The sequence below is a fragment of the Hydra viridissima genome, unplaced genomic scaffold, assembly GCF_058129835.1.
Source record: "Hydra viridissima isolate aposymbiotic clone 2 unplaced genomic scaffold, HvirCarnegie_v1 scaffold_1, whole genome shotgun sequence".
Classification (NCBI taxonomy): Eukaryota; Metazoa; Cnidaria; class Hydrozoa; order Anthoathecata; family Hydridae; genus Hydra; species Hydra viridissima.
The window spans coordinates 29,100,272-29,119,955 of record NW_028324300.1 but is presented as its reverse complement, the minus strand read 5'-3'; the positions used below and the strand labels follow the sequence as shown (position 1 = coordinate 29,119,955).

Genomic DNA, 19,684 nt, shown 5'->3' with positions numbered 1-19,684 from the left:
AACCAATGCTAATAAAACCACTGTTGTAAAAAAATTGCTTGATGTCATGACCCAGAAAAATCCTTTGGGGGGTATGATTGTACTATCATTGGTGGTTACTAGGTTATAAGTCCCAAATTCCGGTTACACCGTCCGTGGAAGAAAATCCATTCTCAAATTTGCATAAAATATCATTAAAAATACAACAAAATATTTAACTCTACAGCAATAAAACTTAATTTTTCATAACTTTTAGTTTCATCCACTTTATAAATTTTGACAGATTGTGTTAACTAAGTTGTTTCGGGAAGAAAAAAAAATTCGAGCTTTTTTTAATTTAAAAAAGAATATACAAGTTATTTGTACCAAAAAAATTTAAAAAAAAAATCGAACTTGCTTTTTTATAAATTATTATGATAAAATTCTCACAAAAAGCTTGAGCATTAGTTATTCAATCCATTTTTTCCATAGATTTAGTATCTGAATTAACAAAAAATACCAAATCGAGGAAAAACCCACGAGGAGAACAAAAAGACTGTATGCTTCTTGTGTCTTGGCAAGGCTAGTCGCTTTTTAACCAGCTTCATGACAGAAAAAATGCAACATATTCTGAAGCAGCTAATTGACTTTAATAATCCAAAGTCCCAACTGGCATTTGTAAGCGTTGCCGTTCCAACCTTAGGCTTGAGGAAGGGAAGCTTCAAACCCAACTACAGCTGTTTGACTTCTCCAATATCAAAGTCCGTCGAGTTACAAGAGATTTAGTTTGCGATTGTTTGATTTGCTCAGATGGCAAAGCAAAGCGCATATCCCCACCCCCAGTCATTGCAACCCAAAAACCTAAAGCAAACCAGAACTCAGTTGAAAGAAGATGTTCTCAATGCTTTTCAATAGTTGGCAAGGGTCTTCCACACAGTTGCTCAAAGTCCACTTTGCGAAAGAATTTAGCAGAAGTTGTGTCAAAGGACTCTGTTGCAGCTTAAAGAGTTGCAGCATCAGTCATTGCCAACAAGGAAGCTTCACCCCAGGGAACAGTTCTTCTTAGCAGACCAGAGGGATTAGGAGGCCACTCTATTCCAGTTCTTCCAGGTAACATTTTATTAGATATCTAAAGTTTTAGCTTCATATTTTAAGTCTATGTAATGCATAGGGACAGGCAAAAAACACGGTAAAAAAGTGCGAAAAACACGGCCTACTTTAATAAAAATCGTAAAAAACACGGTAAAAGCACGGAAAAAACACGGCATCAAAATGCCACATTTTTATTTATAGTGAAGTAACTTCAATAAGCAAAAACTGTGTTTTAACTAAGATTCTATGACCGTTTGTTCAACTTTGTTGCTGAAGTCTCTAAATTGAAATTATTCACTTAGCTCTTAGCATACTGAATTAAAAACATTACACGACAAATAAATACAGTGGGGGAGTATCCCTTGGGGATTTCTCAGATTCTTCGTCATGTAACTGGCATTGTCTGTAACAAATGCACTGACTTTATTGAAGTTAACGTTGAACTTGTTCAGGGTCTTAATAATTGCCTGACTGACTGTCGTTGCATTAACGTTTTCTAAGTAGAGCAGATTAACTATTACCGCCTTCATCTGCGTTTCATCAGAACTTGTTACTGTTAGAATAAACAGTATATGTAGAACGAAACAATCTTGGGAATCGCTGGCCTCACCAGTGGCTACAACAACTTAAGATGCTGCTTCAACACGGGCTTTCAATTCATCATGAGTAACATCAAAAACTTTTGGTAGATAATAGCGCCGTAGGTGACTTGTACATGGTAGTGCCTCAAGGTTCTTCACATTCGTCTGTAAATATTTCTTTAGCTTAGGATGATAAAGTTAGTTTAGCGGTATGTTAGCTGCAGTAAATGCCTCCACTAATTCAAACTGAGCAAGATTTCGTGCATTACGTGACTCAAATACCGCCTTAAATGCAACTTGTGCAAAAGAAACGGCCATCGTCGGCGTGCAAAGTTCCCTTGGGATACTGTTTTGCGCGCTCGGCACAAGAAACATTCCCGGCGTTCTACAACATAATTAAATGTAAGATGTTGACACTATTGATTGACACGCAACTTGTTTACGAAAAAATGGTTATTACTAACCGGAAATGACAGATGAATTGACGTTAAGCAATTACCACTAACAACAAGTACGTAAGAGAATAGAGCGAGTTAATTTAAAAAAAACCAGAAAATCACGGTAAATCTGACTAAAACACGGATTTCTCAGAAAACACGGAAAACACGGATTTCTCAGAAAACACGGATTACTCAGAAAACACGGCAAATGACGAAAAACACGGAAAACACGGCTTCCGAGTTTCGTGTTTTTTGCCTGTCCCTAGTAATGCATAATAATGTAAAATCTTTCTTAACTATTTCAAAGGTTCATCTTTAAGAGCAAGAAGACTTTTCAATAAAGAACCAAAACTGACAGCAAAAGATCTTGTTTATATGCAACACAACACAGGGCTGTCAACACAGTTCTGGTGTGAAAAAGCTGGTGTCAACACTAAATCAAGTTGTCCCAAGTGGGAAAGAACTTCCTCTCTAAGTTTGACCAGATGAGCAAAAAACTTGAAAGTTATTTTACCAAAACTTGGATCAAAGTTGCAACTGACAAGGGCACAAATCAGGTGGATAAACTTGTCATTCACTGCAAAGACTTAAAAGCTCTTTGTCAGCAAGTTCCTGAAACTAGAAACCTCTCTGATGACTACATTATTAAGCTGAGAGTGGATGGTGGTGGTGGTTTTCTAAAAGTAAGCTTTGGAATCATGAAAAAAGTTTCAGTTTTAAAATCTCCGCTACCAAAACGACTACTCACCAATTCTCTGGCCAAAGATTCTCGTGTTAAGCGTCAGTTACTGATTGCCATTTCTGAAGATCTCCAGGAAAACTATAGCAATATCAAGCAAGTTTTTGATTTGCTGAACATTGAAAAACTTCCCTTTATTTTTTCATGTGATATGAAGCTGGCAAACATCATTTGTGGTCTACAAGCACATTCCAGTGCACACTCATTTGGACACAAGCTCCTGAATGGCTGGTGTTACTTCATATTCAACAGCAGCCATTTCATGGTGGACAACTGGCTGGAAATGAGTGCAGGAAGCTTTTGAAGAATGTGGATGTTTTGGAGAGAAAAGCCCAGCAGCACTCTTGCTTTCCAGCTGCTCCCTTTATTGACACACTTAGAAAACTCAATGGTGTTATCCATGCTTGTTTTGGCAATACTCTTGATTACAGCTATGCTGAAAAAATTGAGCAGTTCAGAGTCTCCTATTTACAACTTCAGGGCACCACCATCACTCCCAAGGTTCATGCTGTCATTCACCATGTTCTACAATTCATCCAACGCCATAATATCTCTTTGGGAACTTATTCAGAGCAAGCAACTGAGGCACTCCATCATCTTTTCGGAAACAATTGGCAAAGGTACAAGAGACCAAGCAACCACCCAGAATATGAAGACAGACTGCAAAGATGCATCACAGACTTCAACATCAAAAAAATGGATTAGGAATATTACAAGTTTTGACGTTTTTCTCAGGAAAAAATAACTAAAATTGAAACTTTGCTTTGCAAGAATTGAAGAATTGTTATTTACCAGTGAATTTACTGCAAAAATATTTTTGTTATGCTTTTGGGATGAATAAAGATTCTTAAAACTAACTTTGTTAGTTACTTATTAACTATGTATTTAATGGGATTTTATGCAAAATTTGAAAATGGATTTTCTTTCACGGACGGTGTAACCAGATTTAGGGACTTAAAACCTAGTAACCACCAATGATAGTAGAATCATAACCCCAAACGGTTTTTCTGCGTCATGACATCAAGCAATATTTCATTTTTTTTACAACAGTGAAATTTAAAACATTTTAAATCATTAACTTTTTTGTTTGAATTTAAAAAAAAAACTAAAAAAAATCATATTAAATAATAACTGACTCTATATTTACATACATACATACATACATACATACATACATACATACATACATACATACATACATACATACATACATACATACATACATACATACATACATACATACATACATACATACATACATACATACATACATACATACATACATACATACATACATACATACATACATACATACATACATACATACATACATACATACATACATACATACATACATACATACATACATACATACATACATACATACATACATACATACATACATACATACATACATACATACATACATACATACATACATACATACATACATACATACATACATACATACATACATACATACATACATACATACATACATACATACATACATACATACATACATACATACATACATACATACATACATACATTCATACATATTTTTTCTTTTACATTTTGGTATTTTTTACCTTTTGAATTGGGTTTGATTGCTATTCGTTTGCTTAGACTCTGCTTAGGCAAACCATTAGCAATAATAGTTTAGCTTTTCTGGTGTCTTTTTTACTTTTTATTTTGATTAATTCTTTACTCACTTCTTACTCTAACAGGTTTATTTCCTAATCCTTGTTTACTTTTGTTTTATATTCATAAGTTACTTCAGTGTTGTTTGTTGTAACAATAAACATTTGAGTGCTATTTTAGGATCTAGAAAATTTATTGATGAAATTTTTTCAGCTGTTCGGCAACTTTTTACTGATCTACTTTAAAGATTAAATTTTTTAAAAGCTAGCGTGATGTTTTTTACAATTTTGTTCAAATTAGATTTAAAAATGTGCTTTCAACAGAGTGGTTTATTTTTTCTTTAAAAGATTTTCAACAATTCTCACTTAATTATGTGATTAGCCTTTTTTTTTCTTTTTTTTAAGTTTGACATGATACCAGAACTTTTATTAAATTTTTAAAATACAATAATGTTTTTCAATTAGTTCCAAAATATATATGTATATTAAAAATCATAAAACGTGTTTATCTTTTAACACAATAAGTTTAAGTCAAAATTTTACCTATTACCCATTATATATATATATATATATATATATATATATATATATATATATATATATATATATATATATATATATATATTTAGTGGACCAGTAAAAGTTGCCAAACAGGGGATGAAACATTCCATCCCTACATAAAGGTTGTTCATGAATATGAAGCAAAAGGAAGAGCATATTGTAAAAAAACCTGTACGAGAAAGGAGTTTCTTACAATCGGTTTGTTTAAGCCTCTGCTTAAATAAACAAGAAATATATACTAATATCAATGGCAACTGAGAAGATAAATAATATCAAACTGCATCAAAAATCTTTTTTTTTTTCATTAATTGGTTTTGACTAGGCGATTTGTGCGTGTTTCCCTCGTCATAGTTACGCCTTTTCCACAACAATCTAGGTTTCTAGTTAGGTTATGTACATACAGTTATTGGAATGAAACTACGTCTATTTATATTATACACTTGCGTTATTGACAATAAATGCATATTAAAATCCTTCATTAAAATCAGAAATGTTGTTGTGAGATTAAAGATGATGATGATGATGATGATGATGATGATGATGATGATGATGATGATGATGATGATGATGATGATGATGATGATGATGATGATGATGATGATGATGATGATGATGATGATGATGATGATGATGGTGGTGATGATGATGACGATAAGTTGAAACTGAAGAAGATGGTTATGAAACCGAATTAGATGCAAATAAGGATATTGATGATGATAACCATGGGGCTGATTGTGCCAATAATAATGATTTATCAAGGCAGATGCATTTATGATATAATATATAAACCATATTCTTTGACAAAGCTGTAAATGAGGGTTAATTTCATTTTTTATTTTTTCAAAATATATTTCATGTGCTTTCATAATGCCTTTTTTAATGGTAGCAATCATGGAAAATGACCATAAATTTTTACCAATACCAGGGTGATCAATAAGCTTTTTATATTTTTTTAGTGATTTAGTAACATTTAAACTTTAACAAAGTTTTTCTACCTGCTGACAACAATAGCATTCATCACAATCAGTTTTCTAGATGATATTTAAAAGAAGTGTTGGTGATTTCATTCTTTTGATCATATTCTTTATGGTATCATAACGTTTTTGATAAATTTTGGATGGGAAAACATTCTCTAAATCTGATAACATGAAATGGAATATATATTTCAATTATTTTTTTTATTTATTCCAATAGAATACTTTTTTTTCCCAACCAAATACCACAGACTTTATAAATAAGATTCAAACTTTTGTTATGGATTTTTGTCTAAAAATAATAAAACTTTTTGAATAGTTCTTGTCAATAACCATCAAGCTTAACGACATGCTTTTCGTGGTGTTTACATTCATGAAGTAAATTAAGCTAATAAATCAATAAAAAACTGCATATAAAGTAAAAGATTTTAGTTAAAATTATTAAAACATTAAGTAAAATTAATTACATAAGGACAATTTTTATTTCACAAACGATATAAATAAAATATTGTCAATATAGGACAATGGTTAGATGTAAATTTTGATCGAGGAAAAGATTAAATGCTAAGTAACAAAAAGTTAAAAGATTCATATAAATAGAAGTAGAAAAACTGTTAAGTTTTACCGCTCGAAAAAAATGTAAAAAGACTCCCAAATCTGTGAAAAAATCAAAGAAAGCTATTTTTTTTAGGTAGATCCTCTTCAATCATAAAATTATATTCCTCTTTCATTTTACTTACTTCTTAGTAAAATTATGTTACTGATACACTACTAACCACCTAAAAGCTGAATATCAACGTAGACGACGTTAAAAACGCGATAAGTAATGAAAAGTTGGTTGATAGGTAAAAATTCACTTTGCAATCATGGTCCGTAGCCATTTTGAAAGTTCTAAAATTTTTATAATCCACTAACTGCGCTTGCGCCTAATAACCTTTCGCTTATCAACAGAGTGTGAACAATCGTGTCTATTTTAATCATAAATATCATTTATTTTAGTTTTACTCACAACTTGTTTCTTATTTTTAAATAAGGCTGATTAAATATGGTTATCGATCACACAGTTCATGCCAATAAAAACTATTGTTTTTTTATGGCATGAACTGTTATGAGACTATTACTTTTAAACTTTTATATGAGACTTATTATTGGCATGAACAATAGACGAGACCGATATTATTGATATACTTCAAGCTTTTATTTAGCTTTAATTAGTTATGGGGTTTGATAACAAAAAGTTATCATTAAGATAAGAACTTGTTTAAAAAGAGGCGGTGATTTAAGATATCAAAAACTTTATGGAAAGTAAAGTTTCTCTTATAATTACTTATATGAAAGCTATTTGACAGAATGTGGAGAAAGAAAACCTACTACTACCAATTTGATAAACGGAACGACAGTTTAAATAGTTTGAATGTTACTGGCTCAAAATATCTTTTTTATTTTGAGGTGGGAGAATAGAGTTAAAAACTCTCATTGGAAAAGTCGTACACACGAAAACTAATCAACCTGTCATGTAAATAAATGATAAGAAGATAAAAGTGCAATGAAGAAAAAGTTAAAAAAAAAAACGACTGGGAAAAGACATACACACAGAGCCTCGTTTAATCTGTCATATAGATAGTTGATGAATATATATTGCAAACAAAAACGAGCAAAAACTATTTCAGCACATGAGCTTTTACAGCGAGTGAAAGAGAATTATAAAAGGGTATTTAAAGAAGAATTTTAGGGAGGAGAATTTTTTGGTTGAAAAGTTTTTGAATAAACAAGGATTTTTATTGGTGATAAACAAAAGAAGTAAAGAATTAAATAGAAGTCAGAAGAAATATTGATTAAACGAGAGTTTTGTTCGTTTCAAATAAAGATAAAGAAGAAAAGATGTTTGTTTAAAAAAATAGAAGAAGAAAAGAAAATATATTTCATCATGCTGTTCGTGCAACTTGATAGGAAAAACTACCCTTGATTACTGAAACAATAATACCAGGAGATTTTTTTTTGAAATCCAGAAAAATACATTTTGGTTTTGATTTCAAAACTTTTCTTAAACATGCAAGCATTGTAAAATAGTTAAAGGTGGAAGCTCTAACTCTTCAGTTAAAAGTCTTTGCGATGTTGAAATTGAAAGCGAAGAAGAAACCCAAAGTTAAAAAGACGTTCTAAGTTATAAAATATAATAAAATTGAACAAAGAGTAGTTGGATGTTTCTGCATTTACAAATATATATTATTCTAGTGTTAGATTAAAAAAACCCTAATATTGTAATGAATATTATTCTAAATTACAGACAAGCATCACTTTTATTTTGTATTCATCTTCAGTAAATATTAAATCTTTATGCGATATGCGATTTATGTGTTACACTCCATGCAAATAGCTGATTTAAGCCTCTTTAAAGTTTCAGAAAAATTAAACGCTAAAAGTCTAAAACGTAAACGGAAAGCTCAAAACGGTTTTTGTTTTTTTTAGGAACCTCTGGTATTACTAAAATCTTTGACCAAATTTTTTTTAATATGCGTTTTAAAAATCAATACAAGTTTAGTTTTTCTGTTAAAAAATTTATCGTTAAGTACTTTGACATTTTGAGCCCATGTCTTTTGAGTTTGTGCCATAAGATTATTTTGGTAAAACAACTCAACTGAAAACTAATTCAAACTTGTATTTCTTTGCCAAAGTTTTATTACACTTAATGATAATGAGAAGCATTTTTATATTTTTTAATATGGTTTTAAAACAAATTGTTTATTACTATTTGGTGGTTCTTTTTTTTAAATTCCACAAAGGTTTCTTCATTAAAATTTAATTTCATCATCTTACTACTATTTTCTATTAAACTTTTCAGATAAACTTGAAACGTATAACTCATTTTGCCGTTAAAATAAAAAAGTATAAAAAATTATGTTTGTTTTTTTTATTATGCCAGTTTACGTCATTTTTTAAGTAAATAAAAAACTCAAGAATTGAAAATTTTAAAATTGTCATATATTTGGTAATAAATATGCTGCAGAGATGGTTGAACCATTTTGAAAGAAAGATGTCTTAATCTGAATGAAAATTTCTTCAACCCGTTAAAGAAAAAAAAACAACCAAGTTTGCAAAAGAAATTGCTTTGCTTCTCTATTCAAAGGTTGCTTAATTAGAAATCGTTAAGAATTGTTAAATATTTGTAACAATGGCAGCAGTATTCAAAAATATCGTAATTTAGTAATGACATTCTTTTGTTCCAATATAGTTGATGGAGGTCAATGGTTTGAATAAATGGAGTCTAACCGATTACTTATTCTTCAATATTTAAAAAGCTGCGCCTAATTCTCTCAACTATTTAGTACATAGGGATGAGTCGTGCTTTATCGACTGATCAATATTTGGGGATCAGTGCGAAACTAAAAAATTTTATTCTTTTAACTAGGCAAACGCAGCGTCTAAGAAAAACATGTTTAACTTTTGGAAATATTCCCCATATTGTTTTAAGAGAAAGGCTTGATAAAAATCTTAGGCTTTGGAATAGATTACGAGGTAAGGTAAGGGTTGGAGTAAATATTCTTAAACAAGGCATTTTTTAAACAGGAGGTTTTTTCCAAGGGATGTTACTTGCTAATACCACTCTTTAATGTAGTTTCTTTATTTGAAAAGACACGATTTTATAGCAAACGTAAATTTTATATTTGTTATGAAAATAAGTGAGAAAATTTTTTTATATCAACAAAAATTTTTATAAGTGTGTGAAAATTCTGGATTTGATTGTAGACTTTAGGTATATGCAAACTGAAAAAAATTTTTACTATCATGACCACCACTTCGATGAGCTAAGTAAATGTGATTTGTACCAAGCAGAGTTTTTCTCAAGTCAAACAACTAGAAAGCAAAACAAATATAAATTATCAGATATGCAATTCCCTTTCAATTTCAATTTAGAAATGCATACAAAAAGATTGATTTTCCTAAAATTGTTTTATGTTCAAAGCAAATTAAAATAGCTTTTTTGCGTACCACACCGCAATAAATTAAAACACAAATAATTTTTAGTATTATTAATCAAGCAGCAAATATAAGAAAAAATAATTTACTGAAGCTAATTTAAAAATCTCTTCTTGAATTAGTTTCAGTAAGATATGTTTTCCTAAAGTACTTTTCTCATTTTTGATTATTTGAATAAGCCTGCAAAAAGCAAATCAAATAAATGGATAAATACCTAAGAAAATCTGATAGATTGAGACAACTCTCAAAGTGAAATGTTTTTGCATATTTTGAAAAGTTTTTGGTTTACTTAAAAAATTACGGAGAACTTACATTTTAATTTTGAAGTAACACTGAATGCACCAAAAGGATCCAAAATAACCAGAGAGGAGACTGATTCAAACTCATTCCTTAACGATAATTTTTTTTTATTAATTAACTGAACAATAAAAGGTAATAATTAAACAACAAGTAACCATTTTAATATTACCATGTAGAGGAAGAAAAGAAAGTGCACATGTTACTCCTCTTTTTCTCTCTTTCTCCACTCAATTTTTTTACTGCCAACTTATGTTAATATATTTTTTTGGAATTTTAATTTTGGCGCAAGTGTTGTTGTAAACCAATTATAATCAACATTTAATTATATTTTAATGATAAGTATTTCTCAAATCGAGGATGGAGAAGACCTTGCGTGATGAATCTGAGTTGTTTTTTTTTTATCTGTGTGGCCAATAACAATGTCATGCATACATTGATGGGCTAGCTCACCAAGGAATACTTAAACAAGTATTTAAACTTTTTGAGCAGTCACCCCGAAGTGGTGGTTGCTAGCACTCCAAGAACTGAGTAGTATTGTCAATGTTACAATGAAATATCTCTTATCGAACAAGCTAAACACTATTTGGAAACACATCTGCTTTTCGGACATAACAGTTATATTATGATTATGCTGTTAAACTTAAAAGCTTTTGTCCCAGGCTAAAATAACATTTCAACTTTAAAGCCAGGCTTAGATAAATGTCTTATTTAGATGCAACTAAATCCCAAATGCATATCGGACAGTAGTCCTCTAAGCTTCTGCAGTCTGGGGGAGTGTTTTGGTCTCAAATGTACATAGAAATACCCTCATGAGGAAGCAGTCGTAGTTTTGAAGGTTTTTTACTTGATATCGTGAGAATAGCAATGCTTCTCTCTAATTTCTGATGGATGCTAAAGCAAGTTAGGATTTGGTAGCAAAGTTAAAAAAGGTTCTTCACCAGATCTATTTAGAAAACAAACTTGATAACGAAAACCCTTTGAACCACCTCCAACTAATTTTATGCACATTCCAAAGCACAAAATGTCATAGTTGGACAATTGCAGATGCTCATTATTTGTGGTGCAGTTATTGAAATTTTTAGCAATGTTTTACAGATGTCAATAAAAGCCACAACTATTTGGACCTGATGTAAGCTAATGCAATTTTATTTAGCCCTCTAGATTGACGCGAGAATGAAAATGATGTGTAATGAGTGAAAAATTACCTGGAAAATTTTCATTCAGATTGGGCATCACTTAAGTTGAAAGTTCTGAAGCAATTTGACAAGAGAAAATCCAGAACTCATTTTAACAGGGAGATTTGAATATTCCAAACTGTATTCAAAATGAAATTTACAAACTAAAACTAATGAAGTGAAGTTTGAGGAATAACTTGCAACAAGAAAGTTGCTGGAATGAACATTGATTTTTAACTTTTACATATTTAGATTGCACATTCTTAGAGATGTGTTCAATATACATCTAATTAGAATGAGATTTCAGATGATATCTATTTAGAAGGTTAAATATGATATCGAAGTTTAGTCTGGAAGGCTTCTCATTAGGTTTGGAGTAAAAAAAACTAAACTACTTATTGAAGATGGGATCTTCAATATCTTTACCATCCTAGCGATGTTATTAATACATGCTACACTGAGCCACACAAAGATCTTGGTTAAAGAGCTTGCTCCGCTGAGTCATCTGGGTCTTATGCTATTGTGTATTTTCTGGGTCTTATGCTATTGTGTATTTTTAAGATGTTAAAGTTGATTATCTTTTTACTTTTAAAAGTTAGGGTATTTAGGGAAAAAACGCTTACTTGAAAAACCAATATAGTGTAGCTTACTCGTTTTGGTTTATTTGAAAAGGAATTTAAAGATTGCTTTATTTATTTAACGACTAAAGAATAATAATCTATACCTGTACAAGTAGCCTGTTGGCAATTTTTGGCTCTGTATTGAAGTGATCCTAGTGAATTCTTATTTTCTGAAAAAAAAAAGAATAGCGTACAAAGTACGTTACCGTCCCTAATCAATAAATTTTCCGTGATAATTTAAATGTAACGCACACCTATTTTTTTCTAAAATTGATATTGTTTTGAAAAGTTAGAAGCTTAATCATGCATAACTTATAACTTTGTCGACTAATTAATAGCAAACATAATTTAAAATTATCTTTTTAAAAACCAAATACTGACTTTAGTGAATGGTAATTCAATAATCAATTGCAAAAGAGATATGTTACAATTAATTCTATACATTTAATAACTGTGGAAGATTAGATATACGTACACCACTATTCTAGCCCAAAATTATTTTAAAAATACCAATGCCATGAAATTCAGCGTTATCGTACAATTAGATGTTTTAAAAATGTAAGTATGAAGCAGTTATCATGTCCAAACTTTATTAGATAAGAATTGAAGATGTAATTATTGAAAAATACCACCAAAAAAAGTGGTTAGTGGTTAAGGTAAAGTGGAAACTGCAATAATGCTAGTGTTTCAGTAGCCTAAAACTTTGTTTAATTACTGTTAGAAATTAAACTAGACTTGGTAGAATTTTTCAAAGTTATTGCTCAAAAAAAAAAAATTATCAAACTTGCGTTCTCTTTCTTCTCTTTTCTTTTTTTTTTGACACGGAAAAGAATTGTTAAAAAAGTAAAGCTTTTTAAAAAATATTTGCGTTGACTTTTTAACTGCTTTAAACGCATCGAAAATTTTTTTTATGTTTGTTAAGAAAACCAAAGGTATGAATAGAAGTATATAAAGTGACTGATTGAGATTAACCATTTTAGGTATTTTTCATTTTCTTTGCTTTAATTAATTAACAGGTCAACCAGAAAGTTCTAATGCTATGTCTTTAAGTAGCTAAACTGGGTTTTAGATTGAGATATATGTTAATGGATTATTAACGAATATTTACAACGTGTTTAAACGCTTTATCAAAACCTCTTCGGGCATTATGACATTTAATCGACTTTTAGTTGATGTTTAACTTAAATTTTCAAATTTACTTTAAATTAATCGAACTCAATTTCATTAAAAAAAAAAAAAAAAATAAGAGGATTTTTTTTTACTATAAAACAAATTAAAGTAAAGCGATTACTTTTTTTCTTAAAAAACGTGATAAAAATGCCCAATGACTTTAGCCACAAAACAACAGATTTAAAAGAAACCCAATCGGCACAACTCGCTGATACGTTACGCGTGGTTTCTGTTACGTGTTAAAATCCCGCTAAAACATAGAGAATAACACGTGTCGATAATCGGTTTTCAATCAATGAAATAAACTTGCTCTATTTACCGAAACACCAATTACAATTGTGATGTATTTTATAAAATATTCTTTTTTTACGGATGGTTTCACCGTTGCAGAATCGTAGTATGATTTTGTAAAAGGTTTTTGTAGTGGTTGTGAAACCAGGATAAAAACACGCGAATATTTAAAAAATGATTACGCGCAGAAGCAATTACGGAAAGTGGATACTGACATAGTTTTCTTAAAATCCCATAAATATCGCTTTAGCGGTTTTTTTTCATGAAATTATTTGAAGCATTTTAAAAAGTATAAATTGAAGGAGAGACTTTTGTAAAGCAACTTTTATTGAGTAAAGAAGATTTAAAATTGCATAGTTGTGTTCCCTGCAACAGCTGCTTCATTTTATATTTTTTTGAAGATACAACAGTTTACTTAGAGTACAATTGGGGAAATGTTTGTCAAAATATGTTATTAAATATATATTTATATGTTAAGTAATTACAGTTTTTGCATGTATTAGACTTTATCGTTTCTGCTTTTCATACATTTGTTGCCTTATGTAGTGTTTAGACCTAGCCTATGCAATATATTAGATATATCTACATTTCTGGTAAATATTTTTTGTTGTTGTTGCCATAATGTACATTAATTTGTTGGATATAATGCAAAAAAAATGTTGGATGTTATAACAATAGTTGGATGTTATCATATTCTCAATAAAATGATAATGTGTAAATCGGTAATATCGCAATATTATGCATATATACTGATATTTCTATTTTTCCTTATAATTAGGTTTGTTTCCTATATTTTAACATTTTACAAGTTTTAGTAGTTAATGCTGTAAAATTAGCAGTTTAATAAAAATGAAGACAGAAAATTCAGCATCACATATAAAAGAATATATGAAGGAATGTCAAGCAGCTTTAGCTGGAAATATATCTTTTGCTTGTGCTTTCAATTTATCTTCATCACGCTCTCATTCTCAAACTGATTTCTTAGAAGAAATATCAGAAGTAGTGACAGTAATATTTCAAAGTGTTCTCACAATGAATCTCTAACGATAGCTTTAAGTTCAAGTAGTCATTCTCATTTTGATTCCTCAGAAGAAACTGATCCTTTTGAAAGTTCAAGCTCAGAAAATGAAGATACATGTTGAATTAAGCAAAACTGTGAATAAACTTTTATCAGTTCTTACCAAATGGGTAGTAAAATACAAACTCCAAAGAGAGTATTTTGATGAGTTGTTAAACTTGAAACAAATTAGCTATTTTCATCAAGAAGACATTCCAAAAGATTATCACAATTTACTGCGTATGCATGCCTAGTAATGTAAACGTTGATAAACGTAACTGACAGTATGTTTACCTTGGATTACAAAAGGGTGTTTCATCAATTTTTCAAAGAAGCACTGAAGAAATTAGGTCTGTTGAAATGGGCATAAATATTGACAACTTACCTGTACATAAATCACAAATTTTCAATTTTGGCTGATGGAATTTGGTAGCGTGGAATTTCTATTAAAGACAATGAATTGCCATTTCTTGTTCTCTCATTTCTTTGTGATACACCTGCGCAAGCATTCATTAAATGTGTAGTGGGACACACTGCAAAGTTTGGTTGTGAAAGATGCTCAATAGAAGCAACACCAGAAAATCATAGAATAGGCTATTTAAAAACTAGTAGAAAATTGAACACTGATATAGTTTCGTAAAGGATGTTATCAAAATCATAAATTATTTGAGAGTCCTCTTTTTCAGCTAAACGGAATTTACATCATTAAAGATTTGCACTTGAAGTGACATTTGAACAGGTTACCTCAATAAATGAGTTAGTAAAATTTGAAAACGCCTTTAGGACAATAAAAGAAAAGTTTAAGTGAAAATTTGATCCAAATGGAACTGTAAGTAAGAATGCAAAAGCGCATTGTTTTGCAAAGTTTGACTCTGATGACGAAAGAAATACAATAAAAAATTAACTTTATGTATGGTAACCATGCGCCAAACAAGCAATATACTGACCATTTGTCATCAACACATGACTTACCTTTGATTTTTTTTACAGTTTTATTGTCATTAGTGACATGGAAAATTCCTGAAAAACGGTTGAAGACTTATTTGAGTGAAAGGTTGAATCAAGAAATGAAAAGAGAACTTTCTGCCAACAGACTGATCAACTTATGCATTTTCTTTTACTTCCCATTTTTTAAATTTAGATATATGCGTATATCTTTATATATATATATATATATATATATATATATATATATATATATATATATATATATATATATATATATATATATATATATATATATATAACGTAGTAAATAATGAAAGGAACATTAATGTTCCTTTCATTATGATAATTTATTTTCTTTACTATGATATAAGTTTTACGTTGAAAATGATTATCTTAAACGAACAAGTTATTCTAACAAATTAAAATGGTTTTAAAAGTTTTCTTTATAAAAACTCTAGTATAAACACGTGACAGATTAGTAAAACTCACGTAAAATCTACGTATTTTTGGCTACGCTTAACTCGTCTCGTACACGTTAGGGGTGTTCAAAAAAAAAAAATTTCGAAAACGCGAATACACAACAAGCTAAATTTGGGGCAAATGTAAAAAAAATACGATTACAAAAAAAAAAAGTCAAAAATATTGAGATTTACCTTGTGCTCAAGCGTCAAAACCCCCCTAAAAATGCCCCAAATAGTACCCTCGTAGCAAGGCTTTGAGCACAAGGTAAATCTTAATATTTTTAATTTTTTTTTTTTTTAATGTGCTCATAATAATCTATACTTTTTTTTAAAATTGATGTGTATCCGTGATTTTTCTTAAAAGTTCTTTAAATTTAAAACGATTTTATGCAAAAAAACGAAAATATGCGCATTTAACAAAAAAGAATGCGCAATAATTCGTACTTATTTTATTTGTTTATATTCACATTGTTTGGTTTTTTAATCATTAATGTTTCTTTTGTTATTTGATTTGTGTACTTTGTTTGCATTTTTCTTTTGTTCTCACTTAATAAACAATTATATTACCTGTCTAAAACTTGTAAAAAGAAAAAACTGACAATTGTAAATTAACGTTAATGTATATTGCGAAATTCTGCAGTAAACATTATAGTTTCATCTCATATTTTGAAATTAGTGAACGTCATTTCTTTTAAAATAGTTTTAAAAATTATAATGGACAATTTAATAGAAAACAAAGGAGAGTCACAAAAAATGAAAGTTTCAAGTGCAAATAAAAGTAAGAAACTATTAAAAAGTGGCAATGAAAAGCGAAATATAAAAATGAAAAGAAACAAACATTTTATTATTGAGAAAGTGAAACCAGCAATACCAAGTAACGAATTTGTTTTGAGCTTTTTTTAATTTTAAATATCTAGTTTAGGATATAAGACTATAGTTAATAATGTGAAATCTTATGACTATAAGATTTCACGTTGTACAAGAGCAAACTCAACCTGAATATTTTTGTTATTAACTTTAGTTGATCAACTGCCAACTGGATTAGATATTTTACAACACATAGCTTTTAATAAGTCGACGCTTTCTAAAACCTCAAAAAAGTCAATGATAATTGCATGCTCGGTAAAAAAAGACAGAAAATACGAGAGATGTGTTGAACTGCATTGTAGGTGTATTCTAAGCAAAATCAAGGGTCCCTGGCTTAAAGCTGGATTCCCTCTTCAATCAGATAATAACTTGATACAAAAGCTGAATAAGTTGAACAAAAAATATTTGAATTTGAAAAAAAACATGCACAGGAGGTCGCCTTTAGAATTAAAAAAGCAACAAGACTTTAGAAAAGAGCTGGGAAAAATCTTTTGGGCAGGAATAGCTGACTTACAAAACTGGATAAAGAAGGACAAGAATAGATCAGACCTAGATAGGAAAGAGGACCTAGATTTTTTATACGATCAAGAACACAACAGAAAGTTATTTCTAGGGCCTGAAGACAAAAAATATAGCGAGAAGGTATTATATATTATAATATAAATCCATATTATAAACCTTTTTTCTGAATTTAAAAACTCTTCTATCATTGCTCACTCTTCTCCAATTTTTCATTGGTTTTTATTTTGGGTACATTAATTTTTATTTTATAATGTATGCTGTTTAGATTTCGGAGAATACAAGAAAGAGAAATCCATCTATAAAAAATGCTGCTAAATCAGTAGAAGTAAGTTCAGAGTTAGAATTTGGTACGGACACCAGCGAAGATTCATCTTTTGATTCCGATTTTGAACCAGGATATCGGCGTTCTATAGAGTCAAGTAGTCTTATAAAAGCTGAGATCCCAAAAGATATTATTTCTGGTAATGTTGCTCTTATTGCCACAATTACTGATATTTCTCCAAACGTTTTGACAAAAGTTACTGCTGCAATCCTTGATAGTTCTGGGGTTGATCTTACAAATGTAAATTGCAGCAGGTCAACAGCATCTAGAAAGATGAAACAAACAGCTCATGAAATGGCAGTTATTGCTAAAGAAGATGTCGAACTTAGCATCCGAGCTTCTCCCTACCCATGCATTATACATTTTGACGGAAAGACACTTTTTGAAATTAATAATGGAAAAAAATTAAAGCATGATAGACTTGCGGTTCTGGCAACTATTGATAATGACTCCCATCTTCTCGGAGTTACGCCATTACCCTCTTCATCTGGAGAAGATCAGTACAATGGTGTAATGAAAGTCTTAAAAGAGTACAATCTCGAATCAAAGATTGGATTACTTTGTTTTGATACCACATCAAGCAATACAGGAATACATAAAGGATCTTTAATAAGAATATCTACTGAGTTAAATAAGTATCTAATTCTTTTAGCTTGCAGACATCATGTTTCTGAGTTGAGAATCACACACTTTTGTGAGGCTATAACAAATGAAAAAACTACGGCCCCCGATAACCCTTTGTTTAAACATTTCAAAAACTTGTTTGAGCAGCCTAATTTTGAGTACAACCCATCTATGTTAGTAAAATTTGGTTGGGAAGAAATTAAAGGAACCGTTGTTGAAAAAGCTGCTACAGAATCTCTTGAGTATTGTAGATCTTACTTATTGAGAAATAATATTGTACGGGAAGATAGAAAAGAACTTGCAGAGCTAGTGGTCAGCTATCTTTCTCCTTCTATCATTAAAATTCGAAAAACTGGAGCGGTTCATCATGCAAGATTTCTTGGGAAATCTATATATTATTTAAAAATGCAAATTCTTTCAACTCAAATTGATTTTATTCAAAAAAATAGAGAACATATTAAGGTAATAACTGAATTTATAGCTTGTTTTTATGCAAAGTGGTACCTGCAATCAAATGATACAATCAAAGCTCCTTTTATGGATGTAACTGCTATTCATCAAATGCATCAGTATAAAGCAGTATGTGCAGAACCATTTGCTGTTGATGCTGTGTTGAATTCTTTATTTAAACATACATGGTATCTTGACTCAACTCTGATTCCTTTAGCCTTGCTGGATGATGGTGTTGCACTCGAAGAAAAGAAAAAAATTGCTGCTGCAATATTATCATTTCCAAAACCTAAGTCATGTTACTTTAAAACTGAAAATAAGCAAAAAAAAGATATAGAAAAATTGTTGAAAATTGAACTTAACATTCATCAGCAAATTCCTAGCTTAGCTTCTTTGGTTGATGAGTTCTCTTGGTTAATGTTTGATATGATCGGAATAAAAGATCAACGAGTTGATGATTGGCTGACCTTGCCACCTCAGTATTGGCACACGCAATCAACATATAAATTATTTTTAAATTTTGCAAAAAGTATTGTTTGTGTAAACGACCACGCTGAAAGGGCAATTGGAATGATGCAACAATTTGTTCACCGCTACAGAGACGAGGAAGAAAAACAAAATAGGCTTATTGCTGTGGACAAAACTCGCTCAATTTTTAAGGCATCAGGCAGTGAATCTTTATTAACCAAGAAACAAAATAACAAAGTTATAAGCAAGAAAAGAATCGCAAAGGGATTACTTAGCTTACGCTCCAAAATTCAGAAGATAGCTTGAACTTTTGTATTTATATTAAAAAAATATTTTTTAAAGATACAAGTTGCACGTAATTTAAGTTTGTATCATTCAATCAACCTATAAAAAAAACGTTTTTCTAAAAAGCTTAATACAAATAAAATGAAAACCAAACACTG

The 19,684-nt window shown here is 30.2% G+C and overlaps 2 protein-coding genes across 2 annotated transcripts in view; one reads left to right on the top strand and one right to left on the bottom strand.

Moving 5' to 3' along the window:
* Positions 1-9,672: 9,672 nt before the first annotated feature.
* Positions 9,673-19,684, bottom strand: part of LOC149894372 (E-selectin-like) — a 65,332-nt gene continuing 55,320 nt past the window's right edge. Inside the window, exons 6-8 of the mRNA XM_090099284.1 lie at positions 12,166-12,231; positions 10,279-10,355; positions 9,673-9,843 (exon numbers count right to left, since the gene is read on the bottom strand). Of these exons, the coding sequence (XP_089955410.1) occupies positions 10,282-10,355; positions 12,166-12,231 (140 nt within the window). The 3' untranslated portion in view covers positions 9,673-9,843; positions 10,279-10,281. The remainder of the gene's footprint in view (positions 9,844-10,278; positions 10,356-12,165; positions 12,232-19,684) is intronic.
* LOC149894373 (uncharacterized) lies at positions 16,613-19,547 on the top strand. The gene is made up of 3 exons (XM_090076644.1): positions 16,613-16,862; positions 17,010-17,497; positions 17,643-19,547. Exons 1-3 carry the CDS (start codon positions 16,703-16,705, stop codon positions 19,545-19,547), a joined length of 2,553 nt encoding a protein of 850 aa, XP_089932770.1. The 5' UTR covers positions 16,613-16,702.

Excerpts from the sequence above, each read along its gene's own strand:
- LOC149894373 (XM_090076644.1), top strand. The coding sequence starts at position 16,703 with ATGGACAATTTAATAGAAAACAAAGGAGAGTCACAAAAAATGAAAGTT. Across the intron at positions 16,863-17,009 it reads AGTGAAACCAGCAATACCAA|TTGATCAACTGCCAACTGGA; the intron begins GTAACGAATTTG and ends TATTAACTTTAG. Across the intron at positions 17,498-17,642 it reads ACAAAAAATATAGCGAGAAG|ATTTCGGAGAATACAAGAAA; the intron begins GTATTATATATT and ends TATGCTGTTTAG.